The sequence below is a fragment of the Suncus etruscus genome, chromosome 2 (genome assembly GCF_024139225.1).
Source record: "Suncus etruscus isolate mSunEtr1 chromosome 2, mSunEtr1.pri.cur, whole genome shotgun sequence".
NCBI classification, from domain to species: Eukaryota; Metazoa; Chordata; class Mammalia; order Eulipotyphla; family Soricidae; genus Suncus; species Suncus etruscus.
Window position 1 is genome coordinate 44,745,312 of NC_064849.1, and position 15,960 is coordinate 44,761,271.

General features: G+C 39.2%; 1 protein-coding gene across 3 annotated transcripts in view; it reads right to left on the reverse strand.

The window, feature by feature from the left end:
• FANCM (FA complementation group M) overlaps positions 1 to 15,960 on the reverse strand; it is a 64,502-nt gene that overhangs the window by 43,250 nt on the left and 5,292 nt on the right. For 2 of the 3 annotated variants that reach the window (XM_049768336.1, XM_049768335.1), the window contains exons 3-10: positions 13,868 to 13,945; positions 11,766 to 11,924; positions 9,771 to 9,902; positions 7,074 to 7,206; positions 5,340 to 5,462; positions 2,977 to 3,060; positions 1,177 to 1,358; positions 23 to 229 (exon numbers count right to left, since the gene is read on the reverse strand). In XM_049768336.1, coding sequence (XP_049624293.1) covers positions 23 to 229; positions 1,177 to 1,358; positions 2,977 to 3,060; positions 5,340 to 5,462; positions 7,074 to 7,206; positions 9,771 to 9,902; positions 11,766 to 11,924; positions 13,868 to 13,945 — 1,098 coding nt within the window. The remainder of the gene's footprint in view (positions 1 to 22; positions 230 to 1,176; positions 1,359 to 2,976; positions 3,061 to 5,339; positions 5,463 to 7,073; positions 7,207 to 9,770; positions 9,903 to 11,765; positions 11,925 to 13,867; positions 13,946 to 15,960) is intronic. The other variant, XM_049768337.1, reaches the window with a different exon arrangement.

The following is a 15,960-nucleotide window of genomic DNA, read 5'->3' on the forward strand; positions in this document are numbered from 1 at the left end:
ATATTTCTACATGTCTACTTACACGTTCTTCTCGGCCTTCAGCAAGAATAACAACAATCCGGCCTTGTCGTTTGCGGCCAGTTCGACCCATTCGTTGTACTAGCCGGATTGGGCTCTTCTGGGCATCAAAACATATTATAAGATCAACTTCACCTATATCCAAACCTTCTTCACCCACACAAGTAGAAACCAATGTATTATAACCACCACTACGAAACTGCTTCACCACCTAAAATAAAAATGATTTCAAAATAATAAGATGAAAATATAAGAGAATTATAAATTAAAAGTGATCCTCAAACTTTTTAAACAGGGGGCCAGTTCACTGTCACTCAGACCATTGGAGGGCCAGACTATAGTAAAAACAAAAGACTATAAACAAATTCCTATGTACACTACATATATCTTATTTTGAAGTGAAGAAACAAAAACAGGAACAAATACAAAATATGTGGCCCATGGGCCGTAGTTTGAGGACCACTGAATTAAAGCATATTTTCTCTTTAACCCCAAATGCAATCAGAGTAATAACTGGTATTGAGAATACTATCAAATTGAAGAAGAAATGGCAAAATCAATTTTGTTGAGATACAAAGGACAGTCACAATTCCTTTGTTTTAATAATGGTTGTGATGCTAACAATTTACAAATGAATAAGAAAGCCTAAACATTATTTTTAACTTCATTGAAAAGGGCACATTTGGGCTGGAGAGATAGCATGGAGGTAGAGCGTTTGCCTTGCATGCAGAAGGACAGTGGTTCAAATCCCTGTATCACATATGGTCCCCTGAGCCTGCCAGGAGCAATTTCTGAGGTAGAGCCAGGAGTAACTCCTGAGCTCTGCTGGGTGTAACCCAAAAAACAAAAAACAAAAAAAAAGGGAAAGAAAAGTTACAGTTTGGGGGCCAGAGCAATAATGCAGAGAGAATACATATATATGTACATATATGCACATTATAAAATCATCTTTAAGAAGTAGCCTACTAGTGAATTTAAAGAAATAGTTAAAAAGGACAAATATAAAGAACAATTGAGAAAATGCAGGAATAAAGTTGTTTTATATATATATATATATTGATAAAATCTGTAAAATAAAAAAAGTTAAGTGTAAAAACCAATTCATTTCCTTTATATTTTCATTGTAAAAAAATAAAAAATAAAAAATATATATATTACCTCCAGCTGCTCCTTCTGAGTAAAGCCCTTCATACATTTCCCTGTGGCATGGCCAACAAAAGTCATCACCCTTATAATTGGCTGGTGCTGAACAAGCATTTCTGCAATTTCTTGAACGCTATCTCGAAATGATGAGAAGATCATAACTCGGGTCTCACATTTCTTCTCAGAGGGGTTTCTGGCTATATAATAAAATATAATCATGAAAAAAATCAGGATCAGGAAGTTTTATAAAGCCTATAAACAAGAACTAGTTCAAAAGACAAGCCTGTTTATTAATGAAAAATATTCTTAGAAAAAAATTAAATATATCTTAAGCATTTGCTGATTTCTGTGTCTTTTCCATATTATTATTGGCTGTTATAAAATACCAGACAAAAATCAAATAAAAATTCTTTTTTGGTTTATTTGGCCACACCCAGCAGTATTAAGGGATTACTCCTGGCTCTGCACTCAGGAATCACTCCTGGAGGGCTCAGGGAACATTGTGGAACACCACATATCAATCCTGGGTTGGCCACAACCAAGGCAAGCTATCTCTCCAGCCCTTAAATAAAATCACTTTTTACTAGTCCTTCACTTCATGGTTTATCTTCTAATTCTAAATCAGAAACATACATGGCAAGAAAAAGAGACAGACAGACAGACACTATGGAGCTGCCATGAGTGAGAGAGAGACAGAGACAGAAAGTCACTATGGAGTTCCCATGATGAGAAAGAAAAGACACACTTTTTATATTCTTGCCCTTTGGTCCCCCTTCAACTTCCTATCATTCTTAGCTCATTATACCTACTGATGTCAATATGCTATTTACTGAGCCTTAATCATACCAAGTACTCTGTCTCAATGCCTTTAAATCTTCTCAGTCCAGAACAATCCTTCACCAAAACACACAAGTCACAAGGTTTTCTCCCTTTCATCAGGTAACATAACTCATGGATAGTATTTTTCTAACATCTATATCAAAAAGCACTTTTCTTTTTTTTTTTTTTTTTTGGTTTTTGGGCCACACCCAGCGGTGCTCAGGCGTTACTCCTGGCTATCTGCTCAGAAATAGCCAGGACTATAATCAAGCACCTTAGGTCCTGGATCGGCTGCTTGCAAGGTAAACACCCCTGTGCTATCTCTCCGGCCCCTCAAAAAGCACTTTTCTATTGACTATTTCTGCTTTCATTTTTCCTGACCTTTAATTATAGTTTTACTCTCTGCTTTCCACATATTGCCCCAAACAGACTTTTCTCTTTCACGTTTTGCTTATTTTATTGTTATTAGTGTTGTTGATATTTGATGTTTGGACCATACCAGTAGTGGTTAGTGGTTGTTTGCAGAAAAGCTCAGAAGACACTGAATATGAGTACTTCACAAGCACTCCAGCCCTCTGAGCTATCTTCCTGGCAATATATTAATCTTTAGTCTCACTGTTTTTCTTGTCCATAACCTATGCAAATTTCTTAAAAAAAAAAACCTTTTCTGTGTTCACTATCCACAGTAAAAAAGTTTATCTTCTCCATAAGAAGTGTTAGCACAAACATGGATTGGAAATATAGTACAGTGGATACAGCACTGCATGCAGTAGCTGATCCAAGTTCAATCCCTGACATTTCACATGGTCTTAAAGTATTATCAAGAGTGATTCCTGTGCAGAGCCAAGAATAACCCAAAAAGAAATAAAAAATAAATAACAAATAACAGTAACAAAATAACAAATAACAAAAAAAGAACAAATCAAAAAAAGAACAAATGAGTCAGAATTTTATCTCACTCAGTAACTTAGTCTCACCTTGATAACTATGACTTACCATTCCACAACTTAAAGTGTTCAATGACAATTTCTTCTAATTTCTTTAACTTTGGATGACTATAGAAAAATCTATCTTTATCTCCTGTAAAAAAAAAATAAAAAGAGTTTTCCCATAACTGCAGTAATCTCTTCAAATAAATTTGTTAAAACTTATTGCTTTCTTTTTATTTTTTTTTTATTTTTTGGTTTTTGGGCCACACCCGTTTGACGCTCAGGAGTTACTATGCGCTCAGAAATGGCCCTTGGCTTGGGGGGACAGAACCGCTGTCCGTCCTACGCTAGCATTTGGAAGGCAGACACCTTACCTCTAGCGCCACCTTCTCGGCCCCTGCTTTCTTTTTATTAAAGCAATAGGTAGAATCTAGGTAGCTCAAAGCTTTACAATAAACTTTCAGGAGTGTTTTGGAGGAGAGGGGGTTCTGTACCCAGTGATACAAAATGGTTACTCTTGGCTTGTTGTTTAGGGTTGATCTCAGCAGTGCTCAGGAATTCTGCAGTAGGAGGATTAACCTAGACCTTTGCATCCAAATGATATGGTCTAGTTCATTGAACTATCTCTCTGGGCAAAACATAGCTTTTTTTTTTTGGTTTTTGGGCCACACCCGGTGGTGCTCAGGGGTTACTCCTGGCTGTCTGCTCAGAAATAGCTCCTGGCAGGCACGGGGGACCATATGGGACACTGGGATTCGAACCAACCACCTTAGGTCCTGGATCGGCTGCTTGCAAGGCAAACACCGCTGTGCTATCTCTCCGGGCCCAAAACATAGAATTCTTAATAAAATTTCATACTAAACAAAAATCCAAATAGGAATTAACAGCAAGCATAAGAAATAAATGCATATATTTTTGTTAATCAATTTGGGGATAGTTTTGAGGACTTTTTCACTACTGGTATTGATGATATCTAATATTTAAATTTTACAAACTGACAAAGTGCTTAGATATACATCTGAAACTAAAAATCTGGAAGTCCATCAATAGTTCTTACAAGCCTAAGCTAGTGAGGTCTTATTTTTTGTTTTGTTTTTTTCTGGATCCTACCTAGCAATGTTCAGGGCTACTGTTGGCTTTGCATTCATGAATTACCCCTGGCTAGCTCGAGTGACAGCACAGCAGCGGTAGGGCGTTTACCTAACCTTACATAGAGTCAATTGGACAGACCAAGGTTTGATCCTGGGCATCCCATATGGTACCCCGAGCCTGACAGGAGCAATTTCTGAGCAAAGAGCCAGGAGTAACCCCTGAGTGATGCTGGGTGTGCCCACCCCACAAAAAAAATAAATAAAAAATAACCCAAATTCCTCATATTTTCCCAGTGGTTCTCAGGATTTGTTCCAAACCTTATACTCTAATCACGCCTGGTGAGGCTTGATGGATGAAGTACTTGGGTTGCCAAGTACTGAATCTAGGTTGGCCACATAAAAGGCAAGTACCTCATTCCTTTCTAGCAGCAAGCTTTTTACATAAAGATTTTCTTTTTGTGTTTGTGGGATGGAGGGTTTGAAGTGAACAACAGTGGTATCCAGGGATTGCTCCTGGAAGTGCTGATATTGTAACCACCTGGCCTTTTGAGTTCAAAGTATGCCCTCTAGCCTATTGAAAGGGCTGCTACTCTTTCTCTCTTTTTCGTTTTGTTTTGTTTTTGGGTCAAACCCAGTATTGCTCAGGGGTTACTCTGTGCTCAGAAATCACTCCTGTCAGGCTTTGGGGATCATAAGGGATTCCGGGATTCGAACCACCATCTGTCCTGTATTAGTTGCATGCAAGGCAAAAGCCCTACTGCTTTGCTATCTCTTCAACTCCTACTCTTTATTTCTCAACATTTATTTTTCTTTACCTTCTCTACCTTTTTATTGTTATTAAAAATAATAAAGATTGAATATGCTTGACTGTAGTGCTTGTATATTTGCTTGGAATCACATGCTTTTTGTGGCACTTCCACACATTTGTTTGTGACATGCAAGCCAAATATTAGAGTCATTGGAATCACACTCTGCACAAAGAAGGCTCTGCTGAGGATTGAATTTTTAAGCTCAAAAAATTGTGCTATCGCTCAAGCCCGAAATTAGGATTCTAAAGAGAGATAGTAAGTAGATTAAGCCACTTGCCTTACAGGCAGCTAATAACAGTTTGGTACCTAGCACGACATAAGATCTCCCAAGCACCACCAGATTGACCTCAGAGTATAGGCGAAGAGTAAAACCTGAACACAGCTGGGGAGGCCCAAGTCGCCACGCAACTTGCTACCCTTCCAAAATGAAGAAATTTAAGGAATGATAACAGATATGTACATCAAAGGAGAAAAATTTCAAAACTGTCCACAATGAAACACAATATAAAATTTGACAGAAAGAACTAGACCTTTTTGGACAGGAGCAATGCCACCAGCTGAAGTACGTGTATGTGCAAATAGGCTCTCTAAATGATCATAAAGTTTCATGAAGTCCTCATTTCGGCTAAGTTCATTTTTTGCCCGAGTCATTCCTACAAGAATGAAGACAAGATTTCACAAGTAAATACGTCAAGTAACAATAAATAATATTAAATTTAAAGTTTTTTAAATGTTCTTTTTTTTTTGGTTTTGGGTTACACCCGGCAGCGCTCAGGGGTTACTCCTGGCTCTACGCTCAGAAATCGCTCCTGGCAGGCTCGGGGGACCATATGGGATGCAGGGATTCGAACTACTGTCCTTCCGCATGCAAGGCAAACGCTTTACCTCCATGCTATCTCTCCAGCCCCACTCTGCTTTTATTTTAATGCCACATCCTACAGTGCTCAGAGTTTATTTCGGGCTCTGGTAAATTCCAGGCTCTGAGAACACCACATGCTGAGGAATCACCAAACTCAGATAAACCAGGGACTGGCCAAGGTCAATGTGACATTTGAAAATATTAAAAGGGCCTGAGCAATAGCACAGTAAGTAGGATGTTTGCCTTGCAAGCAGCTGACATAGGTTCAATCCCTGACATTCTATATTGTCACCTGAGCACCACCAATAATGACCCCTAAGCACAAAGGAATACCCCTGAAGCACTGCCTTGTGTGGCCCAAAAACAAAAGAAATGAAAATATCAAGAGGGAATAATTCCACATCACAACACAGGATTTCTGGGAAGAAAGAAAGGGGAAAGAACAGCTGATGAAAGAAGTAATAGCTGCTAATTTCTTTAATTAAAGGCAGATTTATGCACTGATCAAGGATGCCCAAAGAGTGACAAAGAGTCAAAGAGGAGAACACCAAGACACATTATAAGCAAAATGGAAGAAACTGGGACTGGACAGATATTGTGCTGAGGGCACTTGCCCTGCACATGGCTAACCAGAGTTCAATCCCTGACATTCCATATAGTCCCCTGAACCCATCAAAAGTGATTCCTGAGTAAAGTATCAAAAAAGAGTAGCCCAGGGCCTGAGAGATAGCATAGCGTTAAGTCATTTCCCTTGCATGCAGCCGACCTGGAAGGAACTTGGTTCGATTCCCAGTACCCACATGGTCCCCAGCCTTCCAGAGCTATTTCTGAGTGAAGAGCCAGGAGTAACCCCTGAGCACTGCTGGTGTGGCCCAAGAGCCAATCAATAAATAGTTGGTTTTTTTTTTTTTTAAAGTAACCCTTTGGGGCCGGCAAGGTGGCGCTAGAGGTAAGGCGTCTGGTCTGCCTTGCAAGCACTAGCCTAGGAGAGACCGCAGTTCAATACCCCAGTACCCCATATGGTCCCCCAAGCCAGGAGCAATTTCTGAGTGCAGAGCCAGGAGTAACCCCTGAGCATCAACAGGTGTGGCCCCCCGAAAAAAAAAGTAATCCTTGAGCTTTGACAGGTGTGACCCAAAAACTACCACAAAAAGAAAAGTAAATCTATTGCACTCTAAAAATTAAAATAAAGCTGGAGTTGTGAAGTAGGACAAAGCAGAAGATGCTTACACTGCATGCAGCTGATCTACGTGCAATGCCAAGCACCACAAATTGTCTTCCAAATCCCACCAGGAGTAATCTGGAGCACAGGTGAGTGTCACTCCAAAATAAATTCCAAAATATTTGTATCTTCTATACCAAAATAATACACTGTTATTTCTTTAAATAACTTCTTATAATTTACCTTTAGTTCCATCCATAATTCCACAGAGGAATAAATATAAAGATCTCATTCCCATTTGCTGCAGTAATTCATAACCATGATATAAACTAATACAAATCGCAAACTCTCCTTCAATTATCCCCTGCTGTATTCCCTAGAAAAAAGAATGCATCAAGTTAACCACAAAAAATAAAAGAAAAAGCATATTCAACAGAGTCTGAATTCTACTGGATGTTTCCATGAGAAAGTATGTGAATTTGTTTTTATTTTTAACATAAAATTTATCATTAATTTTTTGGGTTTCTTTTTGTTTTGGGGTTACCCCCAGAGATGTTCAGGTGTTACTCCTGGCTCTACACTCAGAAATTACTCCTGGAGGGGCTCAGGAGACTATATGAAATGCCAGAGAATGAAACTGGGTTGGCCACATGCAAGACAAATAAATGTCCTAACCTCTGTACAATCTCTCCAGCTCTCAAGAATTTTTTTTTTACTTCAACAGAAAACTTACATTTTAAAGAGTATCATTAAGGGCCAAAGCAATAGTAGGAGTGGAAAGGGTGTTTGCCTTGCACACAGCTGACCCAGATTCTATCCTTAGCACCCCATATGGTGTCCCAAGACCATCAGAAGTGATCACTGAGCACAGACCCCAAGTAAGTTCTGATGTGCCCCCCCCAAAAAAAATAGAGAATAACTAATAGGTAAACCTTGGGGCCAGGAAGAGAATACAACTAATAAGACACTTTATTTGCAGATACTGACCTGAGTTTGATCCCCAGCACACATATTGCTTCCTGATCCCACGAGGACTTATTCCTGAGCACAGAGTCAAGAAGAAGCTCCAAATACGATCAGTACATTGAGTATTGATAGGGACAAATGTAGAGAGAACCATGAATACTCCCTAAGCACACCTAGAAGTGCGTTTTTGCCTTTTTTGGAGTTTGGGGGTTTTTTTGGTTTTTGTTTTGTTTTATTTTTTTGTTTTTGGACATACCCAGCAGTCCTCAAAAGTTACGCCTGGCTCTGTGCTCAGAAATCACTCCTGGCAGGGACCATATGGGATGCCGGGAATTGAACCCAGGTCTGTTCCGGGTCAGCTGTGTGCAAGGCAAACGCCCTACCGCATGCTATCGCTCCAGCCTGTTTTAGCTTTATAAAAAAAAAAAAAGAAAAGAAAACAGGAGATATAGAGATATATAGTATTATAGTGAGTAAGGTACACACAGCTGATCTGGGTTCAATCACTGCCCTTCAATATGAGCTGTCAGATGTAATCTCTGAGGACAAAAAACAGGTGGCCCAAAAATATAAACAAACAAACAAAAACCCACAAATAATCAGCACCTACTATGGGTCAAGAAATGGACTAGGGGCCGGCACAGTGGTGCTAGAGGTAAGGTGTCTGCCTTGCCAGCACTAGCCTAGGACGGACCGCGGTTTGATCCTCCAGCGTCCCATATGGTCCCCCAAGCCAGAAGCGACTTCTGAGCGCATAGCCAGGAGTAATCCCTGAGCGTCACCGGGTGTTGCCCAAAAACAAAAACAAAAAAAAAAAAAGGAAAGAAATGGACTAGATATTTGGGGTGTACTACAAAACGAGTCAGATATGGCTTATTTTTGCAGATATTACTAGCACCAAGGCAAACTTATAATCAAAGTTTAACATTAATCTTTACCATCAACACTGAGCAGCAGTCACTGTCATAGCAAATTACTTATACAAACTCATTTAATCTTAATACTTCAGGGAACATAACTATTGTTATGTTTGATGGAAGGGTTGGGCCACACCCAGCGGCGCTCAGGAGTTACTCCTAGTTCTACACTCAGAAATTGCTCCTGGTAGGCTCAGGGGACCATATGGGATGCCAGGAATCAAGCCCAGGTCCGTCCAGGGTCAGCCGCATGCAAAGCATACACCCTACACTATACTATCTCTCCAGGCCCTGTTATATCTATTATATAGATTTTAAAAATATGAATAATCAGGGGACTGGAATGATAACACATAGGTTGGGCACTGGCCTTGCATGTAGACAACCCAGGTTCAATTCCTGGCATCCTTGATGGTCCCCCAAGCCTGCCAAGAGTAATTTCTGAGCACAGAGCCAGGAATAACCCCAGAGCACTGCTGGGTATGGCCCCAAACCCTAAATAAATAAGTTAATAAAAATCTGAAGAATCAGTATAATGTCTTTTATATTTTCTGACACAGAGGATCAAAATAAGAACCTCACTCAAGTGAGGCAATACTTCTGCAACTATATTACCTCTGGACCTACAGAGTTAATCACTACTTTTAGATAAAACTGAACTTCAAAATATATATTTTTTAAATAGGGGCCAGAGCAATAGCATAGCAAGTAGAACATTGCCTTGCATGCACCCAACCCAGGTTCAAAACTCGGCACCACCTATGGTCCCCTGACCCTGCCAAGAGTGATTTCTGAGTGCAGAACCAGGAGTAACCCGAGCACTGCCAGGTGTAGCCCATAAAGAAAAACAAAATTTTTTAAATAACTATCACAGAGGCTGGACAGATAATATAGGGGATAAGGCACTTCCTTTATATCTTCCAACCTAGGATCAAATTCCTGGCATTACATATGCTTCTTTGAGCACTGCTAGGAGTCACTTCTAAGCAAAGAGTCAAGAATAACACCTGAGCACCATTCCAAAAACCAATAAACAACAACTATAAAAATTACCTACCACAATATTTGGAGATGGATTTTTCCTAAACTGATCTCTTGCCAGAATAATCTGGTATTTTGTGAGATTGGGTATATCTCTTCTCATCAAAACATTCCTCTGGATCAAAGAACTAGCAAATGCTTCCAAAATCTGTGAATTTCAAATAAATGTAGTTAGAACGTGTTTTAACGTTTAACCTTTTTCCCTATTATAATTTTTAAATGTTAAAACAAGAGTGATACATTAAACAAAATATTTTAAGTAAACAGAAATAATAAAATTTAATAATTCACACTCAAATCTCACTCTAAGAAGCAGTACAATATTAGAACATTATAATTTATGAAGATGAGACATCTATATACTTTATACCTCCTTTCCTAACCTACATGTAGAAAGGAGAAAGGGTCTTTAATTTTGTCATTTTTTTATCTTTATATTCCTAGAATAAAATCTGTAGCCCCAAAGACCAGAGTGATGCACAGCGGATACTCTGTTTGCCTTGCATGCACACAATCAACCTGAGTTCGATCCCCAGCATCCCATAAGGTCTGCCAAGCATGCCAGGAGTAAATCTTGAGAGCAGAGCAAGGAGTTAACATCTGAGTGCCATCAGTGTGGCCCCAAAGCATAAGCAAAAAGAAAACAAAAACAAATCTGTAACTCATATAAATTTTTGGGTTTGTTTGGGTTTTGGGGGTGTGTGGGTGTTGGTCCCTACATAACCATTGTCAGAACTTATTCTTGGTTCTGCAAGGGATCACTCCTGAGAGGCTCAGGATCATACAGGGTCTCAGGGATCAAACCTAGGTCAATAGAATGCAAGGCAAGAGATGTACACACTGTACATCTTTGACCAGAAGAATCTAGATAAATAACTGTAGCTTTTGACTAAATCAAAATATCCTGAATAGGACTCAGAAGAGCCATTTTCACACCAAGTCAGTGTGCCTAGAGTGAAAGCCAAGCAGTAGGACATGGTCATGGGTCTTCCAGTCAACCTAAGTGGGTTCTGCTCAGCCACAACGTCCCAAGAAATGAAGGGAGAAAAACAGATGTGCAGCATGATCCTCTTTGACTTAATCAATGTTCACCGAGAAAAGTGCAGTGACAGAGCAAAGGGGAGCAGTGGTGCATTTCTTCCAGTCAATAAGCCCAACTGCAATACATAAAATACACCTCCACACTGCAAAGGTCACAATGGGAAAACAACACAGAACCCCACCAAGCTAAATGCATGAAGGTGGTAGTTTTGAAGATCCAAGTAGTATCAGCAACCTGTGTAGAGACTCTGATAAGAACTTTAGAGAGGAAATGTTGAAGACATTCAAGGAACTCAAAACCATGGAACAAACAGTGAATAAGAAAATATTCACTCAAGAAAATATGTACAGAAATGACAGAACTGAAAACATACACAGCTTCCCACAAAGAGCAGGAAATGCAATTAGGATAGAGAAAGGACCGCTATGACAATAATAATTAGAAACGATCACTCTGGACTGTGTGCTGAAAGTGATAAAGTATATGCACTGATATGCATGATACCTCATCCAGTAACAAATATTGCAAAATATTGCAAAGTACTGTGTGTGTGTGTGTGTGAGAGAGAGAGAGAGAGAGAGAGAGAGATCTTGGATAGAGGGGAAGGCTGGAGGAAGGACCAGGGAAGAGGGAATTGGGGACACTGTTGGCAGGAAATGTGAATTGGTAAAGGAATGGGTGTGTAACAGACACTCAACCATCAAGAAATTTGTATCTGTATCTCATGATGATTCAATTTAAAAAAATGTTTAAGTTGTAAAACAATAAAGTCATATATTTTATATATGGCCACAGTTTTTCTCTCTTTAACTGAAATATACCATTTTGATTTTTAAAACCTTTATTTCAAAAAATTTTTCAACATATTAATTATATTAAAAATATATTTTCACAGTAGGGTTCTATTATTAAAATAATTAGATTACCACTTCCTTTATCAAAACCTGAACAGTGATAAAGATAACTTACCTGGATATATGCTTTCTGGATGGCTGCAAGTTCTTCACCAAGTGGAACAACTAGCTTTTCAACTCGCCTTTCATGAGAGTATGGCAAAATATCAGAAGAATCTTCAGAACGAAGCTCTATCTTTCCAATTAATAAGTTTGTAATAACCTGTTGCACAGCCTACACAAAATTATTTTAAATTAATGTCAAAAATGTTAGCTTAAGTCATTAACAGAAATAAGACATCTATAAAAATTTAAAACATTAGAATTGATCCTTTAGGGGCCGGAGAGATAGCACAGAGATAAGACATTTGCCTTGCATGCAGAAGGACGGCAGTTCGAATCCCGGCATCCCATATAGTCCCCTGAGCCTGCCAGGAGGGATTTCTGAGTGTAGAGCCAGGAGTAACCCCTGAGCGCTGCCAGGTGTGACCCAAAAACAAACAAACAAACAAAAAAAAAAAAAAAAAAGAATTGATCATTTATCAATATTTTAAAATTATTAAAATACAAAAAAAAATTATTAAAATACATATATTGGGCATTTGCCTTGCACACGGCCAACCCAGTTTCGATCCCTGGTGTCCCATATGTTCCCCAAACCAGCCAAGAGTAATTTCTGAGCAGACCAGGAATAATACCTAAATGCCACCAAGTGTGGGATCCCACAAATAAGTATACTTGGGAGGGCTGGAGCAATAGTATAGGGGAAGGGCACTTGCTTTTCATGCAGCTGGCCTTAGTTAAATCCCCAGTATCCTGAACCAGGAGTGATCCCTGAGCCCAGAACCAGGATAAACCTTGAGCACCACTAGGTGTGGTCCAAAAAGAAAAAAAATAAAATAAAATAAAAAACAATATGAATAAAAACTATAAGTCATATCAGAAGTTTTCTTCCACATGGTTCTTTAAACCACATTTTCAAGAAATATTAAGCATCTAACAAGTTTCTTGAATATATTTTGTAATTCTCAGTAGTCATGAGACAACCTTCCATCAACATATAATTATGTAAACAAAACAGAAGCTGAGGACAAATCAAATACAAACAAAATCTAGTATCATATAATTCTGTCCATTTTAGAACCAGAACTACAAACCAGATTTCTTCGTTCCCACACCAATAATTTTTCCATGCCAATTAGATTTGAAGAAACACTTAATTCCACATCCCAGTCCCCCCAGCATCACTGTAAATGAATACTACAGGACCCTTACTGCATTCTTGGGTCCTCACATTCAACTGCCAACTCAGTTGACCAAAGATTGTTTGTCCCCAAAACAAACCAATAAACAACTAGTAAAGGTTTATGAATATAGCTTCAATTAAAAAATATATTGTAGGGGCCCGGAGAGATAGCACAGCGGCGTTTGCCTTGCAAGCAGCCGAACCAGGACCAAAGGTGGTTGGTTCAAATCCCGGTGTCCCATATGGTCCCCCGTGCCTGCCAGGAGCTATTTCTGAGCAGACAGCCAGGAGTAACTCCTGAGCACAGCCGGGTGTGGCCCAAAAACTAAAAAAAAAAAAAAAAAAAATTATATATATATATATATATATTGTAGGGGCTGGAGAGATAGCATAGCAGTAGGCATTTGCCTTGCACACAGCCAACACAGGCCAGACGGTGGTTCAAATCCCTGTATCTCATAAGGTACCCTGAGCCTGCCAGGAGCGATTTCTGAGAGCAGAGCCAAGAGTAACCCCTGAGCGCCCAAAGGTGTGACTGCCCCCCCCAATATATATATATTGTAATGGGGCCAGAGTGATAACACAGTGGTAGGGTGTTTGCCTTGCACGCGGCTGATCAGGAAAGACCTAGGTTCGATCCCCGGTGTCCCATATGATCCCCCGAGCTAGGAGCGATTGCTGACAGCATAGTCAGGAGTAAACCCTGAGTATCATGGAGTATGGTCCAAAAAAAGAAACAAAAAACCCAAAACAACAATAAATATAAAGGAGCTGGAGTAATAGTACAGCAGGTAAGACACAATAATATACAACCCACCTGGATCTGACTGCATGCACTCCATATTGACCCAAAGCCCCACCACTAGTAAACCCTGAGCACTGCAGGGTATGGGCCAAAAAAAAGTCAATAAATAAAAAAATATTTTACTTACCTTTATATCACTGCCTGGTGTAGCACTAAGAGCCAAGATTCTAAAGTGATTTGTATATTTGACTAGTTCTCTTACAACCTTAAAAAATAAAAAAAGTTCTTTAATTTCATTTATCCAACACAATATAGCTTTTGTTTAAAAATGTATAATAGCAGCCATTATTCATTATTCAAATTTTTGATGCCCTATTGCCTATCTTCTTAAACTGTACGTCAGAACTCCATATCAAAATAGCTACTAAATGTGAAAGTTGTGAAAAATTTGTTTGATTTGTATATCTATTATATACCCTGGTCACAAAAAAAAAAATCTCAAGTAAAAGGTCAGGAGTAAAATAATTTTTAAAAGCCCTGGCGATCAAGCAGCTGGAAAGGGACCAGGAAGGTGGCGCTACAGGTAAGGTGCCTGCCTTGCAAGCGCTAGCGTAGGACAGGCCACGGTTCGATCCCCCGTGTCCCATATGGTCCCCCCAAGCCAGGGGCAATTTCTGAGCGCATAGCCAGGAGTAACCCCTGAGCGTCAAATGGGTGTGCCCCCCCCCCCAAAAAAAAAAAAAAAAAAAAAGAAGCTGGAAAGACAGCACAGCAGGTAGGGTGTTCACTTTGTACATGGCAGATCCAAGTTTGATCCCAGCTTCCCATTTGGTTCCCCCCACCCTCCCCAAAACCAATGATTCCTGAGTGCAGAGCCAGGAAGCATGGCAGGTGTGACTCAAAAGCCAAAGAAAAAAAAAAAGAATCACTGACTTAGACCAGAGTGATAATACAGTGGGGAGGGGTATTTGCCTTGCATGTAACTGACTGCTGGGAGTGGTCCAAAAATAAACAAAAGCCCTGATGAATATAATTTGAGAGTTCCTATGTGGCTCAAAGGCAAAAAATATGTTTTGCATGCATGAGACCACGCACCACAAAAAAATAAAGGTGAATGATTTGATCTGTTTATACTCCATATCGATTTAAAACACCTGAGCATGGGGCTGGAGTGATAGCACAGAGATAGGTCATTTCCCTTGCATGCAGCAGATCCAGGACAGACCCAGGTTCAATTCCTGGCATCCCATATGGTCCCCTGAGCCTGCCAGGAGCGATTTCTGAGCATAGAGCCAGGAGTAACCCCTGAGCGCTGCCAGATGTGACTCAAAATCAAAAAAAAAAAAAATGTATTTGGGGGGAATCACCCCCAGCAGTATGGTTAATGGGAAGGCTATTCAGACAAGGTGACTAAACGACTGGACCTGAATGTTCCACATGCAGAGCATGTGTTTCCTATGAGCTATTTCCCTGACCCACTAAGGAAATATTTTAGATTTAATTATACTTTAAAATCCTAAAACATCACAATCATGTATGTAATCAAGGTGTTTAAATAAAAAAAAATGATCATTAAAAAATATATATTTTTTTTGTATCTAAAAAAAAAATCCTAAAACATGTTCTCGATAGTGCAAGAGCATCTCTAGATTTTGAATTTGAATTCATTATATCCTTGTAGTATAATTAACACTGGATAATTTATTAATACCAATATATCTTTTATGAGACACTAAGTAAAAATAAAAATTATTATAAAAATTGTAAAACAGTGGGGGGGATTGTAAAACCATCTCACGCCACAGAGACTGGCACATATCACACACACAAAAAAAAATCAGTGCTGGTGGGGATATGGGGAAAAAGGAACTCTCATTCACTGCTGGTGGGAATGCTGTCTAGTCCAGCCTTTATGGAAAATAATATGGAGATTCCTCAAAAAACTGGAAATTGAGCTTCCATATGATTCAGCTATACCACACCCTAGGAACACAAAAACACAATGCAAAAATGCCTTCTGCACTATGTTCATTGCAGTACTATTTACAAGAGGCAGAATCTGGTAAAAAACAAGTACATGAGAACAGATGAGTGGCTAAAGAAACTGATACATTTACACAACGGAATACTATGCAGCTGTCAAGAAAAATGAAGTCATGAAATTTTTTATACATGGTTAAATAAGGAAATTATTATGCTGAATGAAGCCCGAGGGAGAAAGACACAGAATAGTCTCACTTACCTGTGAGATTTAAGAAAAATAAAAGAAAGTATTGTAAT